Genomic DNA, 19357 nt, shown 5'->3' with positions numbered 1-19357 from the left:
TGAACTTTTATAATTACAATATTAACCTTTCAAAATCTCAATTTTACACATGTATCCAGAGACCGGTTGCAATAATTAACGAACGATTAATTGATTGGATTAAATATATGTAATTGTTATAAAATATAAAAAATTTAAATAGTTATTTGTTTTTATTAATTGTCAAGTAATTAACAAAAAAAAATTAAATCGAAAAATAAAGAAGCAAACAAGGAATTAANTATAAATACTAAACTTTTTAAACACTTCGAAAAATAAAAATTATATATATATATATATATATATACACACACATATATATACTTACGCGCGTAGATCTCCCCACAATGAAGTGTCGACACACAACACCAATGAACTTCGAGTAATCTTGACTTCAACCCCAACTGATTCTAATTTTGATCGATAACTGTGCTGTCCACTCTGGTTCTCTAGACACTTGCAAGATCTTCAATAAATTTTTGGGTTCATTTCTCTTGACTGTCTTATCCGATTAGACGCACAAAGTGTGACTCTGATACCAATTTGTCACAGTCCTACATTTTTTTCCGCGCAGCGTCGTGATCTTGACACGCTCACAACCAGGTTTAAAGGGAATTAAGCCCCATTTTTTTGCCCCGGCTTATTGGCTTTGTCGGACTTTAAGCAAGGACAGGAATGAGGAATATTATCTTGTCCCCGACCCCGTTTGTCTCACACAAAAAATCTCTCTCCATTCACTCTCCAATATAAGTCTAAATGAAGAATTCTCGCCTCATTTAAGACGGCCCCAACCTCGTAGGTTAAATGGAACATCTCTAAATTTATGTTCAGTGATCTTTCAAAATCTTTCTCATGTGAGTGGCCCGACATAGTTTTCACTCTTAAAAACACATCCAGATAAAATGTGATTATTAAGATATATATATATATATATATATACGCCATATTTTATTCTACTAACGCTCGTAGATAAGTCATTAACCATTGTTTAATTAATTATTAGGATAATAAAATAAAATACGAGGATAATAATTATAATTAACTCAATTGTCAATTATTTGAACTTTTATAATTACAATATTAACCTTTCAAAATCTCAATTTTACACATGTATCCAGAGACCGGTTGCAATAATTAACGAACGATTAATTGATTGGATTAAATATATGTAATTGTTATAAAATATAAATTTTTGAAATAGTTATTTGTTTTTATTAATTGTCAAGTAATTAACAGAAAAAAATTAAATCGAAAAATAAAGAAGCAAACAAGGAATTAAAATGGTGGGCACGGTTCGTTGTCTCGAATTATTGTATAATTAATTAATTACAAAATGACAGCTGGTATTTCAGATTTGACTCGTGGTCCTGTCCCAATATCAAATTTTGACTTTATTAAATCTTATATTATATGCTTTACGTAATTTTTTTATAATTTTTTAATACCCAACGAAATTCTCTTCTAAATTTGGATAACTAGACCTCTACAAACTTCTAACGCTTCACGTAATTTTCATAATTTATTTAATTATGATATTATTTTATAGTCAAAGACATTAATCTTCCATACATGTTAATTAATTAATTAAATAAAAAGTAACTTAAAATATGAAGGACTTTGCTCATGGGATCTCACAATCCATTCCCTTTTGAGGCTCAACGTCCTTCCTCGTGGGATCTCACAATCCACTCCCTTTTGTGGCTCAACGTCCTTGCTCGTGAGGTCTCACAATCCACTCCCTTTTAGGGCCCAGCATCCTTGCTCGTGGGATCTCACAATCCACTCCCTTTTGGGGTTTAGCGTTCTTGCTTGTGGGATCTCACAATCCACTCCCTTTTGGGGCTCAACGTCCTTGCTCTTGAGATCTCACAATCCACTCCCTTTTGGGGTCCAGCGTCATTGCTTGTGGGATCTCACAATCCACTCCCTTTTGTGGCTCAACGTCCTTGCTCGTGAAATCTCACAATCCACTCCCTTTTGGGGTCCAGCGTCCTTGCTTGTGGGATCTCACAATCCACTCCCTTTTGGGGCTCAACGTCCTTGCTCGTGAGGTCTCACAATCCACTCCCTTTTGTGGCTCAACGTCCTTGCTCGTGAAATCTCACAATCCACTCCCTTTTGGAGCCCAGCGTCCTTGCTCGTGGGATCTCACAATCCACTCCATTTTGAGGCCAGCGTTCTCACTAGCACATCGCTCGTTGTTTGACTCTAATACCATTTGTGTAACAACTCAAGCTCACCGCTAGCAAATATTGTTTACTTGACCCAATCTGTATCACCGTTAGTCTCACGAATTTAAAACCATTTTCACACCCTTATGAAAAATATTTGATTTCTCTCTATAATGTAATTCAAAAATGTTGGTTAATTTTTTATTTAAATTTGGAAATTGAATATCCGCGTTAAATGTTTTAAATTTCTCACCGGTCAAAATAAATAGTGAAATAAATGCCATTGACCAAGTCTCTATTGGCTGGAGAACTCACACCGAAATTCATTGCCATCGAACCGTTCATCTCCAAGGAATTCGAGAAGGCGGCTATTGATCGACGGCTGAGATACGAGATGGAGCAGCAAAACAATGTACTGGCGGCACAGGCGATAGGAGCTTCTTCCAAGATGTGCCGCCGCCGTAGTTCATCATTACGGTCCACGTGAAACTTCAAGTGCGCTTTTAGCACACGTGTCAGTCAAGCCAACCCTATCCATTTGGATATTAACTATTTCGTTTAAATATTGCTTTTATAATAGATTTTTTTTTTAAATAAAAAAAACAAAAAAATACCATTTAAACTTTTAATAGTCAAATATATCCTTAAATTTCAACGATGGGTCAAATATATTAATTTAGGTAATTTCATTAAAATCTTTTTTATTTTTTTTAAACACTAAAAATATTCTTACGGTTAATATTATATTTAAAAAATACTCGTGAAATCTTAAAAAAAATCATAACACCATTTATTTTTATTAAAAAAATTAAAATATATATTCACAAACATTATCTTTAAAATATTTAATGTTATTTTTTAAACTTTATGAGTGGCTTTAAAATGTGTACCCACTATTTTTTTTTTAAGTTTAAAAAAGATAAAAAATGGTATTAATAAAACTTTTGAATGTCATTTTGAAACACGGTTGGAAGTAAACATTGGTCGAAATAAGACTAAACCCTTTCTATCGTAAACATGTTTTAAAACTATGAGACTGACAACGATACGTAACAGATCAAAGCGGACGACATTTGTTGGTGTGGGCTTTGACTCTTACATTTGGTATTAGAGTCATACATCGAGCGGTGTGTTAGAGAGAACGTTGGCTCCCAAGGGTGTGGAAACGTACTTCCTTATAAAGGGTGTGGAAATATTTTCTTAACAAACACGTTTTAAAATTACGAGGTTGACGAGTTAACGGTTTAAAGCAGACAATATTTGCTAATGATCAATAAAGTTTTAAAAATTTAAATGTATTTTTTAGACCAAATATTTTTATTAATTTAGGTTAAAATATATATAATATTTTTTTTTTCTTCATTAATGGAGTTGTGGGCCAAACCCGTAAATATCGGGAAGAAGATTTCTAGCGTAATATTAACGCATACACAAACTCACGGTCATGATTCAATTATTTTTATTTTGTTTAGCATAATTTAAATGTTAATTATTCTTTCATTTTTTTTGTTAAATTATGACGCAAAAAATAGAATAATCTATTTATTAAAGTTATTTAAATTGTTAATTAAATGATTTAAACTTAGGTTCTTAATGTACAAAACAAAATTTTAAAGCTATTATTATTATTATTATTATTATTTTTTTGCAATTTCAAAATAAAAATTATAATAAACTTTAAATTCCATATTTGGAGAATTAGGATTTAAAAATATTTAAAAATATGTATTTATATTTCTAATTGAATTTTGGAAAATATTAATTATTTTAAATTTAATTATATGGGGTTGCAAAAATTTGAAATTTAAAATTAAAAAAAAAATATGTGAGACATATTTATTTATTTTTAAATAAAAAATATTGATTTTTACTTAATTAAAAATTATTATAAAAGAATTAAAATGATTTATTTACTTATTAGATATAAAATTAAAAAAAAAAAATTAATAAAGGATTGGGCTTTGCATTAGAAACTTCTACCTTCAAAGCTAAGTCTTTATAATCTAGAGAGAGGAAAGCGTCCCTTTTCCTGTTTTCTCTCTCTTCATTTCGTCTAAACCCTATCGCGAGCTCTCAATCGATCTTCAATGGCGAACAGTAATCTTCCCCGAAGGATCATCAAGGTAACATCACTGATCCTCTTCAAGATCTCCTTCATTTTCCCCGATGTCTTTATTCTGCTCGATTGATTACTTTGGTGAAGAAATGGTCTGGTTTTGCTGTTTGGATTTCGGATATTCTTTTAGATTTATGTGTCAGTAGAATTGGGATTGGAATTGATTTTTCTCCTCCATTTTGTGAACAATCGCAGGAAACTCAGCGTCTCCTTAGTGAACCGGGTGAGTTTTGGGTGTATTTGTTGGATTATTTTCGAATATGGGGGTTGTTTGATTCCTGATCTTGTTACTGGGAGTTCTGTTTTTTTTGTGTTATTTGGGTCTTGGTCGTTGATAGATTTATTGTTTGGATTAATTCATCCGATAATTATGAAGTCGAAGTTTATTTTGATTTAGTTGATCTCGATCTTTGATATGTGATTTTAGCCCCTGGGATTAGTGCCTCGCCGTCAGAAGATAATATGCGATATTTTAACGTGATGATCCTTGGCCCGACCCAGTCACCCTATGAAGGTAAATTACTTGAACAGTATGTTGTTAGGAACGTTAAATTCTTTTGAATAATTTGCTATTCCATTGTTGGTACATATGAATGGGTGTAGAACCAACTACGTATTTAAGTGTAAATTCGCCTAAGTTCTACATATGAATTACTATGAAGAATGAAATGACATTCACAGTGAACGCTATGGGATTATCTTCTACTCGATGAAAACAAAATGTCTTATCTTCCCTTTTAGCTTTGGTTTTGTAAACTTTATGCCCTATTGTTCAACGGTAGAATGTCACTCTTCTTGGCTGCTAAACTTGGGAACATGGTGTTTACATACTACTGACAACTGAATAGGTTTTATTTAGAGATGTAATCTGATCATCATTTCACTTTTTTTTATTGAATAATGTTATATGTCATCTTTCATTTTGGGCTTCTTTTCTCCTGACCCTTTGTCAATTCTAAAGTTGTTAGTCCACTTCAATGTTCTTTTTACGCATATATTTGTCCTGAATCCAAAGTACTTTGCAGGAGGAGTTTTCAAGTTGGAGCTATTTTTACCCGAAGAATATCCTATGGCTGCTCCCAAGGTAATTTGTAATTCTTTCCTTCTTAGCTTATCAGATAAACTTTTTCATNAAAAAAAAGTCTCATCTTCCCTTTTAACTTTGGTTTTGTAAACTTTATGCCCTATTGTTCAACGGTAGAATGTCACTCTTCTTGGCTGCTAAACTTGGGAACATGTTGTTTACATACTACTGACAACTGAATAGGTTTTATTTAGACATGTAATCTGATCATCATTTCACTTTTTTTTATTGAATAATGTTATATGTCATCTTTCATTTTGGGCTTCTTTTCTCCTGNTTTCAATATTCTTTTTAAGCATATATTTGTCCTGAATCCAAAGTACTTTGCAGGAGGAGTTTTCAAGTTGGAGCTATTTTTACCCGAGGAATATCCTATGGCTGCTCCCAAGGTAATTTGTAATTCTTTCCTACTTGGTTTATCAGATAATTTTTTTTCATTTCTTTTACCAATATTCTTTAAAAAAGTGTCATATTTTTTTGTTTTGTTTTGTTTTTCATTAAAAAAAATAAAAATGTATCAACAGAAGTCTCCAGTAAAAAAACATAGGGCTTTTGGGGGATTTCCAAGTACTATTGAAGATCATTTGACAACTTCTAACCTAAATGTGCTGTTAAAATCTCTTCAAGTTTCTTATACTTACTGAGCTACTTATACTTCCTCGTATATTACTTATTGAATTATGATTTCACTTATACATCATGAGGGTGGTATGTCTAGAAGTAATCAGAAATTGGATTTGCCATCATTACAATATTTTTTTCCTTTTCGTTTCTTCCCCATTCTCTTGAGGGTTTCCGATCTTGCACTGAATATAAATAAAAAGATCAGAAGCCATCGTAATTTACTTTTCATACACAGTTTTTTCCATTTCATGAATCATTATATTTACAACTTAATCTTGTTGATCTATGATACACATGTGAGCACATTGATATTACGTGAAGGGAATTTTTGGTAGTTGAGGTCTTCATGGTTGGAGATGGAGAATAGCTTATTTCATGACTTGCTTTGTCGGGCCTAGCTTTGAAAGATTGAGAGGAAACATGTTTGGCTGGACTAAATGAGGAAACATCTTGCGAGAGTCCAGTTGTGTGGAATGCAATTCATGACAAAATGTTCTAGGCAATCGTTTCAAACTTCTTTTTTCTCATTTTGCATAGAAAACCAATTTTCATAAAGAAGATAGAAGAGCAAAATTAAGGCGAGGCTCACAAAAATAAGGGCCTGACAGAAATAGGAAAAGCATCACTCACATTTACAAAATGGACCCCAGTGCATTCCCCAAACTTGTACTTCAGTTAGACTACTGTTTTCTTTTCCTGTTCCTATAAAATAAATAAAACTAATTTTTATTCTTGGAGATTCTATTATTAATTTTTGTAGAATGTACCTAGTGATGTAAGTAAGTATGCCTGTTACTTTTTTTTTTCTCGACTTATGTATGAAAAGCTATCTGTCCTTTTGACTGGACTGTCACGTGAGTGAAGAAACTGTTGTTTAAGGATTTAACGACCTGCTCCATGCCGATGACACTTCAATTATCATTATTACTTATTTTTTGTAGTACATGTAATCATGTATTAAGTAAAGTGTGGTTGTTTATCTGGTTGATTTTACCTTGTTTTGTGTCGAACCTGTTGGGGGGTGGGGGTTTGCATGAAGCAATTGACACTCATTACACATAAGTTAACTAATTCGACTTGAGTGGTTGATCTTCATGCCTTTTGCGTACTGTTCTATAAACAGAAAATTGATCCACTCATAAAAGAGATGTAAAACAACGGAAATGTTTAAACAGTGTTGGGCAATTTTTTTTTAAGGTTCAAGTTATTGCCTTTTGATGTCCTAGGACTGAAGATTCTGTATCTAGTACGCTAGGTGGTCCTGTTGGAACTTATCATAACTTGTTTTGATTGCCTCCACTACCATCTTTTCCCCTTCGTCTGTTTCCATCTTCATTTACATATTTTTATTTTTGCGTGATTATTTTTGTGGTGCAGGTTCGATTTCTCACAAAGATTTATCACCCGAATATTGATAAGGTACGCGTCTATTTTCATAATTCTTATTGCCGTCCCCACCGACGTGCTGCAGTTTCATTATTGATGGTGTGATTGTTTGTAATTTAGCTTGGGAGGATATGCCTTGATATTCTGAAAGACAAATGGAGTCCAGCTCTACAGATACGAACTGTACTTTTGAGGTATTATAATGTTAGGTGTGATTTTTCAGTGACTGCATATTAAATTTGAACATTTTGCATGGTATTTTATTCATTTGATTAGTACAAGGAAATACAGATCTGAGAATTTTACCACCATGCACATCTTATGTAGCACATTGGTTTAGAGAGCTTTAGTTGTTTTTCTAGGACCTTCCCCAACTGCGGTCATTTCCTTCGTAAATTTATCTTCAATAGTTCCGATAATCATACGAAAGTTGAAGAGATTCAATTACCACTGGCATCCATTTCTTCTCCTCTTCCTTCTGCGTCCCTTTTCTATGAACTTTTTTTTTAGTAACAGTCACTTTCTCTATCACTTTCTGTCAGTATTCAAGCTCTTCTGAGTGCTCCAAACCCAGATGATCCACTTTCCGAGAACATTGCCAAACATTGGAAATCGAATGAGGCCGAAGCTGTTGAAACAGGTGAGTTGGTCTAAACCATTGCTTTTGTTAAACCTTTTGCTTAACTAACCTTTTTGATCCTGAGTTTAAGCTTTGTTTCAGTTTGGTTCTTGTGTTTTTAAAAGCTCTATATCTTTAGCTTTTGATTAAATCTGGTTTAAGAAGTGTTATCATGAGATGATTGTTGATTCTGTCGGTGGAGAGGGACCGAGTATTGTTTGCGTTTAAAGCTAATGAATCGAGTCGGGTTTAGAATGTTGCCACTCCTTTCAGTAGAAGTAATGTAAAATTGTAGCTTAATTTGGTGTAGCCTCTGACTGACACCATTTTGTGGTTGGATGTTCTCAGCAAAGGAATGGACTCGATTATACGCAAGTGGTGCGTAAAGAAGGGAAACTGCGGAAGCCTTTTATCTCTTCGGTTTTTAATAACATGAATGTGCCATTTGCTCTGTGGATTTTAATGAAAAAATCTGGAAGAATTTAGTGTCAAAATTGTAACTGTCTCTATAATTGTGCGTCTTTTGGCAGGAGTCTGTACCCCCATACTTTGTATGATCATGATATGATTAGATGGAATACCTTCTTCTAAGTTCAATATCTCCTAAAATTGTAAGCCCTCGCCATATGCCCCTTATTTTTCAAGAATGTTTTAATTATTAACAACTTCATGCACTAATTAATAAATGCTATTTAAACGACATTTAGGAGATTTATTAGACCATTCTTGTTCGATTTGTTTGATATTAGCTCGACATTGAAAAAGGCTTGGGCTAGAGTTGGTTCAAACTCGAAGTAACTTAACTTGTTGAGCTATGAGTAATCTAGCTTGAGATCTTTACTATAATGTCGTCGCTAAATTCTTAGTTACATCAAATTTTCAAAATTATGAGTTAAATCAAACTTCAAGCAACATTGGAACTAACTCAATCATATACAACATAATAAAGTTATCCTTACCCTTATCTGAAAACAGTGAGCCTTATCTCTTTCCCTTTGTTGGTGGCCATTTCATTGTTTCTCCTTTTTATCTTTTGCAAGTGAAGAGGCCTTCTTTGATGAGAGGTATACCCTCCTTTGTAGAGGTCAATGGTGGAATACGACTTTTCTCTTCTTTGCAAATGATGGAACTACAATGGAAAATAATCACACTTCACACAGTAATATATCATTGTCTTTGTTCTCTTTTCTATTTCATTCCACATCGATCGGTGAGGAGAATGAAACATTCTTTATAAGAGTGTTGAAATGTCTCCCTAGCAAACATGTTTTAAAACCGTGAGGTTGACAACGATACGTAATGGGCCAAAACAGACAATATTTGCTAGCAGTGAACTTTGGCGGTTACAAATTGTATAAGAGCTAGGCACTAAGCTGTGGGGCAACAAGGATATTGGACCCCCAAGGGGAGTGGATTGTGAGATCTCACATCGATTGGAGAGGAGAACAAAACCTTTCTTATAAAGGTGTGGAAATCTCTTCCTACTAGACACGTTTTAAAACCATGAAGCTGACGATGATATGTAATGAGAAGGCCTTAAAGAGGGAAGGGGTGTCCCACCAAGGAAAAAAAAGGAAACAGGATAAGGGTCCTTGAGAGAGAGAGAGAAGAGAGAGAGAGAGAGGGATCCCACCAAGGGGCAAAAGGAAGCAAGATAAGGGTCCTTGAGGGAGAGGGATCCCACTAAGGGGCAAAAGGAAAACAAGATAAGGGTCCTAGAGAGTGAGAGGGAGAGAGAGAGAGGGATCCCACTAAGAGGAAAAGGAAAACAAGCGAAGGGTCCTTGAGAGAGAGAGAGAGAGAGAGAGAGAGGGATCCCACTAAAGGAAAAAGGAAAACAAGATGAGAGTTCTTGAGAAAGAGAGTCTATTGCTTCAAAGTTTGAGGATTTCATTACAAATGATACAGAATTTCACAAAGAGGTTACAAAAACAAAAATCACTTAAACAGGCCAACCCTTGAGCATGTACAGATCACAGATCACAGAAATGTTAAATCAAATGTCTGTGCTACCTCCAACAGGGTTATAAAATCTCAACCAATTCTAAACAAAAGGATTGAGTATTGCTCTACCTCAACTATGCTACCAATTTGGGTTCTTGGGCTGCCAAATCTTGAGACAAAGTATCGAAGTTCAAACTTCTAGCAACATCGAAGAAATGTGCGACTGCTTCTTCTGGTGTACCGACAAGGACGCCATGCCCGAGGTTTAGAATGTGTCCTCTTGGTCCTGCACATCTCACAACCCTACAAACAAACCCATATGTAGCAAATAACAAGGTTTAGAATGTGTCTGTGCTACCTCCATTCTTAGCTAGTTACCATTATTTTGTCACACAGCTTCTACGGTTCTTCCTTAAAGGTCACATAGGTAGGTAAATAACAAGAACTGAATTCTCCTGNGTACGGTTCTTCCTTAAAGAAGGTCACATAGGTAGGTAAATAACAAGAACTGAATTCTCCTGGAACAGAAATAGTAGGTATGCCATGAACAAGGAAAAAAGCAGGAAGCTCAATGACAAACCTTTGAATTTCTTCAGATAGAGCAGGAAGAGTAGAAAACAGATAAGCAGGGTCAACATTTCCTTGTACACTGATATCAGTTCCTAATCTCTTCCTTCCGTCAGCCATGTCTACTGTCCAGTCAAGCCCGATAACGTCAACTCCTGTTCCTTTCATTCGCTCTAGAAGACCGCCATTTCCGTTGATGTAGAGAACAAGCGGTGTTTCAGGGCACTTGCTCCTTACTGTACTCACAATCTGCCAAAAAAGATCCCCAATGATGAATAAGGATAAGAGATAATGATTGGCTAGTANGAAAAATCCCGATGATGAATAAGAATAAGAGATAATGATTAGCTGGTAGTTACCGATATTACAATTGTGAGATCCCACATCGGTTGGGGAGGAGAACGAAACATACTGTGTAGAAATCTCTCACTAACAGACACGTTTTAAAAACCTTGAAGGGAAGCCTGAAAGGGAAAGCCCAAAGAGGACAATATCACAATATCTGCTAGTGGTGGGCTTGGGCCGTTACAGCTACTTTAACTATTTGTTCCCGACATTTTAGGGATTCAACATTTTACGTTAAGCTGAGAATGGCAAATAAAGAAATGGACGTGTCGGCTTTCTTTGAGCTGAGTTCTCTCTGCTAGAAAATTGGTCAGCTAAAGAAAAGAACGGGAAAAGACAGCTTACCTTCTGAATATACGGCTTTGACCAGGATTCCCACATATCAGGTGGCAACTGTCCACCCCATGAGTCAAATATTTGTATGCAATGAGCTCCATGTTCTATTTGGAAAACAATATATTCTGATATTGCCTGTGTCAAATGAGAGAGGAGAGTCTTCAACACATGTGGTGCGGTGTGGCACATTCTCTTAATCGTCGTATATGTTCGTGTCGTACCACCTTCCACAATATACGTTGCAATCGTCCAAGGAGCTCCTACAAAGCCCAAGACAGCAGCACTGCCTTCAACCTATACAAAATGACAAACCAAAAAAAGTGACATCAAAATTGTTTTCTATCATCTTGGTAATACAAAATATTGTCATTTTTCTTTATAAGCATGAGAATGTGACAAAACATACCTCCTTGCGTAGCAGTTTAAGTGACTCCCCCACAAAGTTGAGTTTCTCCAGGTCAAGGGGATGAAGAGCTTTCAATCCCTCTTCGGAGCGAATAGGCGAGTGAATAATAGGGCCTCGTACGTCTTCTATGTCAAAAGGAACGCCAAATGCAGGTAGAGGAGTTAGGATGTCGGAAAAAATTATAACTCCATCAGGATGGAAAGCCTCCCAAGGCTGCAATGAAATTTCTACAATGAGATCAGTTGTTTCTGATCTCTCTCTGAAAGATGGATATTTCTCTGCAAGTTTTCTGTAAACGGCCATATACCTTCCTGCTTGACGCATCATCCATGCTGGTGGGCGACTAACAGGATCCCCTCTTGCTGCCTTTACCAAGAGTGGAGGATCTGATAAAAATATTCACTGAAAAGTGAAAATAAGCACCATCCATAATTTAGAATTCAAATGCAAGGAAAAAACTGCAATGTTGAACGCAAACATAACTATGTTCGAGATATAATAAAATAAAGCGGCCGTTTGGTTGCTGTAATTTAATATTTAGTCCTGTGATGAGAAGAGGGGGTCGTCTTACCTAATATCTCTAGACTTATGATATAGTGGTAATGAGTTTTGGATACTTATTGTAACAGTCTAAGCCTACCATCGGCAGATATTCTCTTCTTTGGGCTTTTTCTCCCGAGGTTCCCCTCAAGATTTGTAAAATGCGTCTATTAGGAATTCTACTAGGAAGAGGTTTCTACACCCATATAAGGAATGTTTCGTTCCCCACTCCAACTGATGTGGGATCTCACAATCCACCTCCTTGGGGGCCCAACGTCCTCGATCGCATACCAGGCCTTCAACCGATGTGAGATCTCACAATCCACCCCATTTGGGGGCCCAATGTCCTCACTCGCACACCACCCGATGTCTGGCTTTGATACCAATTGTAACAGCTCAAGCCCATCGCTAGCAGATATTGTCCTCTTTGGGCTTCCCCTCAAGGTCTTTAAAACGCGTCTGCTAGGGAGAGGTTTCCACACCCTTATAAAGAATGCTTTATTCTCCTCTTCAACCGATATGAGATCTCACAATCCACCCTCCTTCGGGTCCCAGCATCCTCGCTGACACTCATTTCCCTCTACAATCGATGTGGGATCTCACAATCCACCCCCCTTCGAGACCTAACAATTTTGTTGGCATTCGTTCCTCTCTCCAATCAATGTGGGTTCTCACCATACTTCTTTCGCTGCAATGTTTCTTAAGTTCAAGGTCAATCCCATCTAGTTGCCACTTGCCAAGCCTTACACGTCAAAGAAGCCTATACATCACCATAACATTTTGGCATTGGTTTACAACGCTTGTACATGCTCGAGTCATCCAACAATTCCCCCATTATAACAACATCCACCAACAGCATGTTCATAGCTCTAGTTAAGATTGTGTATAAGCCCATATCAACAGTATGCTGTATGCTGGACAGTTCAACCACTCAACAGACAGTTTAAAAAAAGTCCAGTAACCACGAAGAACGAAATTCATTCCAAATTTCCATTCAATTAGGTCAACACAAATCCAGCCTCACACTAAACCATAAAACTCCATATTCAAGACTTAAAACAATCCACACAAACTAAGAATCTCCATACACAAAAAAACAGACAAGAAGCTCTCAAGACTACCACATCTCTCAATGCAAAACACAGAGACTAATCCAATTCAAAATTAACAGTAATTAAAACGAAGAACAAGCACATGAGCAAACTAAAGCATACCAGATAAGGAAGATGAACAAGTAACAGAAATAGGTTTATCGGAGACACGTCTCCTGGAAACAAGCAACTTAATGGAATTAGAGGATTTCAGGCCCGAATGGACTAAAAAACTCGAAGATTTCCATCCCAAGGAGGTGCAAACACTGCAAAAACAGGATCAAAATGCTTATCGCAAAGCAATTACAAAGAAAAAGAAAAAGAAAGCACAAGAAATTGACAAAACAGAATGGCTAACCTGGCCGGCGATGCAAAACTACTCATTTCGAAAGAGAAAAATCGAAGATTAAGGATGAACGCAGACCCTTCTTCTCCGATTCGTTCCTTATCCCTCAGCTACAATTTTTCATACTTATTTGATATATTTTTTCACCATTTTCTTCCATTAAATATGAGATAAAAGTCGATAATTCGATCCAATTTTTTTACTTTTAATCGAAAATTTATGTTTTCACCGATATTCTGATTTAAAAATAAATAAATTTTATTTTAGTATATAGTTTTTTTTTTAAATTTTATTTTAATACATAAATATTATTTTAAAATTCAACCTTATTTACAATAAAAAATATTTAATAAGTTTTAATTTTATTTATAATAAATATGCAAAATTAGTCTTTTAACTTATTANATTTTTTTACTTTTAATCGAAAATTTATGTTTTCACCGATATTCTGATTTAAAAATAAATATATTTTATTTTAGTATATAGTTTTTTTTTTAAATTTTATTCTAATACATAAATATTATTTAAAATTAACCTATGGTAAAAAATATATATTATTAAAGTTTCAATTTATTTATAATAAATATGCAAAATTAGTCTTTTAACTTATTAATATGGGCCGAGTCCTGAGAGTGGAAAAGCCCAACTGTCGCCATCTAAAAACGTTAAACTCACAGAGCTGTCCTCAACGCCTCATCGCATCTTCCGCGTTTCCTTCATTTACCTTTCCTCACAGCCCTGTTTCTTTATCACCTCTCCCTTTCCCCACTCTTTCTCTTTCTCTCGCCGCGGTTTCCCTTCTCATCTTCTTCCTCTTGCTTTCTCTCTCTAAACAACTGCCCTCTCTCTCTCTCTCCTCTTTCACCATGTGAGGCTAAGCCCTAAAACCCACTGTCATGTCTCTTCGCAGATCGTTTCTCTCTCGGAAGTTTTCTTCCAAGTCGTCGTTTAGAGATCCGAATGGTGTAGAGGGAATTGTTCGAGTGGCCGTGTCGGAGGTCGAAGGTGCCTCCGGTCTGCCCGGCGGGACTGATGGCGACTTGATGCAGGGTGAATCTTCTTGGTCTTCTATGCTACCGGAGCTTCTCCGGGAGATTATTCAGCGGGTTGAGGCTTCTGAGGACGGTTGGCCCAACCGCCAAAACGTTGTTTCCTGTGCTTGTGTCTGTAAACGCTGGCGGGATATTACTAAGGAGATCGCCAGGGGTACCCCTCATTCCGGGAAGATTACTTTCCCTTCTTGCCTCAAACAGGTATTTCGTCGGTGTTTTTATCCGTATTTGTCAAGATTGTTGTTTTTGTTGATGAAATTGTATGCTAGTTGTCGTCGTATGAACATTTTTCTTCTTTGCGTTCATGTGATTATTGTTTTTCTATCTTTTGCGTGTATTCGGTTTTTGATTATTTGAATTACTTTTCGAATTTAATCTGCGTGGTATTTGAGATCGATTGATTAGATTTCATAACGCAGCGTGATTCTTTAGTTTTTGAAAATGGGCGGGGTTGTGGTTATGCTCGTGATTTCCATATGGATCTTGAAGAATTTTCCGGTTAAGATTAATGATAAACATTCTGTACATTGATTGCGTGCAGTTAAGTAATGTCGAGCATTCTATTTGTTGTGGATGGGACAATTCAAGAATTTTGTTCTATTGAATGGTTAATGACATGTGCTGGTTGCATTGATGTACCGAAATGGAAATTAATTCTTAACTTTAAGGCTATCCTAAATCTAAATTACTTCAGAATTATCAAATTTATAATGCAAGTTTTTGATGCGTTAGTGATTCTTTTGAATCTTGTCCAAGAGCATTTTCTTATGAGTTGTTGGAAGAAAACGTTAGTGTGTTTTGAATCCTGATGGACATTGATCTTATTGTAATCTTTTTGGTACAAATTTAATGTCCGAGTGATCATCTAAATGTGTTGTTAATGTCTAATGCAGCCTGGACCAAGCGATCTTCCACATCAGTGTCTTATAAAACGGAACAAGAAGACTTCAACGTTTTACCTTTACCTTGCCCTTACACCATGTGAGTAACTTCTGGTGTATTTATTCTATTTGTAAAGGAAAAGGGTAACTGCACTGAGATTGGAGTGAAGTATCATATTTCATGCTATATAACTTGGAATGAATGGCTTACCTACGAGCATTTATGTTGTCTCCTAACTTATGTAAGGCGAAAGAGATTTATTTTGTTCAGTCAAATTTATTGGTCTCTGCTCCTCCTCCCCTTGATTCACCATGAAATAACTGAAGAGAACTACATTTTGTTTTCCAAGACACGAACATGATTGAAATTAATACGAACTTCAAAAATTGTTGAAGTGGGTGCAGCTCTTTCTAAAAACTGCACAGTTACCTAACATAGATAATTTGATGGAGTGATATATCTTCTATTGAGTGTGGGCACAGGATCACATTTTGATTTGAACAATTCATATCATAGTTTTTGTTAATTAGTGAAACAACGTGAGCATTTGTTTGGGTTTTATGGTTGAAATACAACTGATGAGTATGAAGGTATTGAGAATGTAACATTCAGGCCTTGATGAACTTTGTTATCGTCATGTTTTGTAAATGGTTGACTTTTCTTGTTCTATTATTCCCTCATTGTGATTCTTTATTCTTCTGTTTATTCCAAAGGGGCCTGGTCAAATTTAGAAGCGTTTCTGGTCATCTAAACAAGGGTTCTTCGAGGCTGGCATGGACTGTCGGACAGGCTTATGATTAACTTCAGTTAGGATTGATAACTTGGGATTAATTTCTCTCCCTCCCACACATACACACACGTATGAATCATTAGTTGATTTATGCGAAATATCAAATTTTCTAACCTGAACATAGTTTAACTGGTTTAGACTTTATAACTTAAGATCAAAAGGTTGGTGATCTGAATTTCCACGAAGAGAACAATATGAACCTTTCTGTTTTGTTCTTTTCCAACATCATGTTTCTTTCACAAAGTATAACAAAGATTATCAACTATGGATTTTAGTCATAAGTTCATGAGTTTAACAAACCAAATGATTTATTTCAATGTTATAGTTTATACATATGGCTCTTTGCATTTAAATTGCAACTTATGCACTTTGTACATCTTGGTTGCCATAGATGACTGACAGGACTTGCTTCTCTCTCCTTTTTTATATTTTTTTATCTCATCATTATATATCTTACCTAACTGTTGTTTGTCATTGCACATTAGTAATATAGAACTTTTTTGTATGTGATATAGCTCATTTAAGGGTTATTTCCCCTACTCCAGCATTTACAGATAAGGGAAAGTTCCTCTTAGCTGCACGGAGATATAGGCATGGTGCTCATACCGAGTATATAATATCTCTTGATGCTGAAGAATTATCACAAGGAAACAATGCATATGTGGGGAAGTTAAGGTAAGATATTGTTGTTGAGAGAAATCTTGTTGGAACAAATTGTTTGTTTTGGTGCTTGCTCTTTGCAATCCTTAGTTTTTACACTAGGATACAAGTTTAATGTTTAATTATAGTTACGATTGTTTTGAGGTACTAATTTAAAGGGAGACTTCCTGAACAAGAGGCTTAAAAAGAGTTCTTCCTGTTGGAATGTGTATTTTGAACAATAACTTCCGAAATATTTATGACTTGAGAGAACTCCCAATGTAATCAACCTATATGGAAAACAGTATCTTTCATTGCTTGAGCCACAGTACGAAATACGGTTCTTGCTGAAAGAGAAGCCATGTAGATGGTTTGCAAAGAACTGCTTGATGCTGCCATGAGTTTACTTTAGATAGTTTAAACCTAAATTAGGGAGAGATCAGTAGTTAAGAAATCTTTATTCTTTTTTTCTTTTTCAGTAATATGTGCAAAAAAATTTCATTGTTAGCTTTGTAAAATTGCAGCTTGAGTGTTCTAGGTACAATTTTTAAAAGTAGCATGTTTTTTCCTTAATAACATGCACTAAGTCGATACCCCATTTTCTGATCACTTTGCAGCTCCGATTTTCTTGGCACCAATTTTACTATTTATGATAGCCAACCACCACATAATGGTGCAAAGCCATCGAGCAGTAAATCGAGCCGCCGCTTTGCAAGCAAGCAAATCAGCCCACAAGTGTCTGCAGGTAACTTCGAGGTTGGGCAAGTCTCCTACAAATTTAATCTTTTGAAATCAAGAGGTCCGAGGAGGATGATGTGCTCTCTAAAGTGCCCAGTATCAGAAGAATCTGTAACCAGCAAACCCTGCGAAAACTCGATGATGAAGAAATCTGAGTCTTTTTCTTCCTCATCAGGGTCGACAATCTTACGAAACAAGGCTCCTAGATGGCATGAACACCTGCAATGCTGGTGCTTGAATTTTCACGGTCGGGTGACAGTAGCATCTGTTAAAAACTTTCAACTTGTTGCCACTATTGACCATAGCCAGCCAGGAGGTAAAGGGGACGAAGAAACAGTCCTACTACAGTTCGGAAAGGTAGGCGACGATACCTTTACTATGGATTATAGACAGCCATTATCAGCTTTCCAGGCTTTCGCCATTTGCCTTACGAGCTTTGGCACGAAGTTGGCATGCGAGTAGTAGTAGTAGTAGTATATTGTGTACCAAAATTTGTTTACTCAAGAAAACGGTGGCTCTATTGAGACAGGCTTTCCTCTGTACATGGTGCTATTATGGTGGAATTGTGACCACTTAAAAATTGGAAGTTCAAAGCAACAAAACAATATTGTGTGGTGCTAGCAAGCGCTATGGCTTCTCTAAATCTCTATGTATATGTGATATATATATATATAAATTACAAAGGATGAGAATTGTTGATTCATCTCAATGTTTAGGTATTGCTGCAGTTGTATTTCAACACTCATGCCCAATCCATTCATTTTATAGGTTCTTTTTTTTGGGACTATTCCCTCTTTCTTCATCATCTTGTTACCTTGGTTTGATCTTTTTGTTTGGTTTTATGATGGAAAATGGCAGTAAGATTAGGCCTTTTAGTTTTATACTGTCCTAGAACAATGCTATTTTTGTAACCCCATCTCTCCAACAGGGCTTTCGAAGCCATTTTATTGGAGAAAAAGCCTTGCTTTTGGGGACACTTGTAATCACATCTTTGGTGTATGGTTTGAAAATTCAAACCATTTTACTGTGGAAATCTTTCTCCGTTTTAAAATTTTTTGAGGGAGGAAGTTCGAGAGAGAAGCCCAAAAACGACAATATATGCTAGTGGTGAGTCAAAGAGGACAATATATGCTAGTGGTGGGTTTGAGCTCCATATATCGGGTAATGTGCCAACAAGGAGGCTAAGACCCCAAGGGAGTGGACACGAGGTGGTGTGCCAACAAGGACGCGGGGCTCCAAATGGGGTTAATGTGCCAACAAGGAGGCTAAGCCCCCAAGGGGGTGGACATAAGGTGGTGTGCCAGCAAGGATGCGGGGCTCCGAAGGGGGTGGATTGTGAGATCCCACATCGGTTAGAGAGAAGAACGAAACATTTTTTTATAAGGGCGTGGAAACTTCTCTGACGTTTTAAAAACCTTGGAATAAGTCCGAAAAAACTAAAAAGAGGACAATAACCTCGAAGGTCTGACTGGAAAAACTCTAAAAAGAGGACAATAACCTTGAAGGTGAACAATAACCTTGAAGGTGAAAAAACTAAAGAGGACAATATCTCCGGGCCACGGCCACCAAAATTAAAATTTAATGGATTCATTCTATAATCGAACCTAACTAATATGCATAAATAATGTAATATTTGGAGTTCATCTTAGGGGCTCTTAAAACAGATAAATATCCGTAGCTAAAGCTGAAACGGGCTCTTTTT

The 19357-nt window shown here is 36.0% G+C and overlaps 3 protein-coding genes across 5 annotated transcripts; 2 read left to right on the top strand and 1 right to left on the bottom strand.

Annotated features, from left to right (window-relative positions):
• The first annotated feature begins 4119 nt into the window (after nucleotides 1–4119).
• Nucleotides 4120–8578, top strand: LOC111810686 (ubiquitin-conjugating enzyme E2 35). 2 transcript variants are annotated; one of them, XM_023697432.1, is made up of 8 exons: nucleotides 4120–4273; nucleotides 4462–4489; nucleotides 4694–4780; nucleotides 5292–5350; nucleotides 7352–7393; nucleotides 7481–7554; nucleotides 7903–8000; nucleotides 8328–8578. In XM_023697432.1, exons 1-8 carry the CDS (start codon nucleotides 4238–4240, stop codon nucleotides 8363–8365), a joined length of 462 nt encoding a protein of 153 aa, XP_023553200.1. In that variant the 5' UTR covers nucleotides 4120–4237; the 3' UTR covers nucleotides 8366–8578. The 2 variants fall into 2 exon arrangements, with proteins under 2 accessions (XP_023553200.1, XP_023553201.1); XM_023697433.1 differs by lacking the exon at nucleotides 5292–5350 and adding an exon at nucleotides 5681–5739 and having other exon boundaries at nucleotides 4135–4273.
• A 1270-nt stretch (nucleotides 8579–9848) lies between these two features.
• On the bottom strand, nucleotides 9849–13695 carry LOC111810739 (uroporphyrinogen decarboxylase 1, chloroplastic-like). The gene is made up of 6 exons (XM_023697508.1): nucleotides 13567–13695; nucleotides 13332–13474; nucleotides 11578–11963; nucleotides 11181–11465; nucleotides 10504–10739; nucleotides 9849–10226 (listed from the first exon to the last, which is right to left on the bottom strand). Exons 1-6 carry the CDS (start codon nucleotides 13590–13592, stop codon nucleotides 10058–10060), a joined length of 1245 nt encoding a protein of 414 aa, XP_023553276.1. The 5' UTR covers nucleotides 13593–13695; the 3' UTR covers nucleotides 9849–10057.
• Nucleotides 13696–14327: 632 nt separating this feature from the next.
• Nucleotides 14328–18358, top strand: LOC111810512 (tubby-like F-box protein 7). 2 transcript variants are annotated; one of them, XM_023697219.1, is made up of 4 exons: nucleotides 14328–14807; nucleotides 15500–15587; nucleotides 16794–16953; nucleotides 17535–18358. In XM_023697219.1, the coding sequence occupies exons 1-4, from the start codon at nucleotides 14451–14453 to the stop codon at nucleotides 18115–18117; spliced, it is 1188 nt and encodes a 395-aa protein (XP_023552987.1). In that variant the 5' UTR covers nucleotides 14328–14450; the 3' UTR covers nucleotides 18118–18358. The 2 variants fall into 2 exon arrangements, with proteins under 2 accessions (XP_023552987.1, XP_023552988.1); XM_023697220.1 differs by having other exon boundaries at nucleotides 14329–14807; nucleotides 16824–16953.
• The last annotated feature ends 999 nt before the right edge of the window (nucleotides 18359–19357 follow it).

The sequence above is a fragment of the Cucurbita pepo genome, chromosome LG14, assembly GCF_002806865.2.
Source record: "Cucurbita pepo subsp. pepo cultivar mu-cu-16 chromosome LG14, ASM280686v2, whole genome shotgun sequence".
Classification (NCBI taxonomy): domain Eukaryota; kingdom Viridiplantae; phylum Streptophyta; class Magnoliopsida; order Cucurbitales; family Cucurbitaceae; genus Cucurbita; species Cucurbita pepo.
The sequence above is the reverse complement of the archived record's forward strand: the minus strand, read 5'-3'. Positions and strand labels throughout refer to the sequence as shown.

Bases quoted from the DNA above. Each gene is read 5' to 3' on its own strand.
- LOC111810686 (XM_023697432.1), top strand. From the start codon at position 4,238: ATGGCGAACAGTAATCTTCCCCGAAGGATCATCAAG. The intron at 5,351-7,351 runs GTAATTTGTAAT...TTTGTGGTGCAG, and splicing joins ATCCTATGGCTGCTCCCAAG to GTTCGATTTCTCACAAAGAT. The intron at 7,394-7,480 runs GTACGCGTCTAT...TTTGTAATTTAG, and splicing joins ATCACCCGAATATTGATAAG to CTTGGGAGGATATGCCTTGA.
- LOC111810512 (XM_023697219.1), top strand. From the start codon at position 14,451: ATGTCTCTTCGCAGATCGTTTCTCTCTCGGAAGTTTTCTTCCAAGTCG. The intron at 14,808-15,499 runs GTATTTCGTCGG...TGTCTAATGCAG, and splicing joins TCCCTTCTTGCCTCAAACAG to CCTGGACCAAGCGATCTTCC. The intron at 15,588-16,793 runs GTGAGTAACTTC...TATGTGATATAG, and splicing joins TTACCTTGCCCTTACACCAT to CTCATTTAAGGGTTATTTCC.
- LOC111810739 (XM_023697508.1), bottom strand. From the start codon at position 13,592: ATGAGTAGTTTTGCATCGCCGGCCAG. The intron at 11,964-13,331 runs GTATGCTTTAGT...TATTTTTATCAG, and splicing joins TTGTTCATCTTCCTTATCTG to ATCCTCCACTCTTGGTAAAG. The intron at 10,740-11,180 runs GTAAGCTGTCTT...CTTTTTTGGCAG, and splicing joins CAAAGCCGTATATTCAGAAG to ATTGTGAGTACAGTAAGGAG.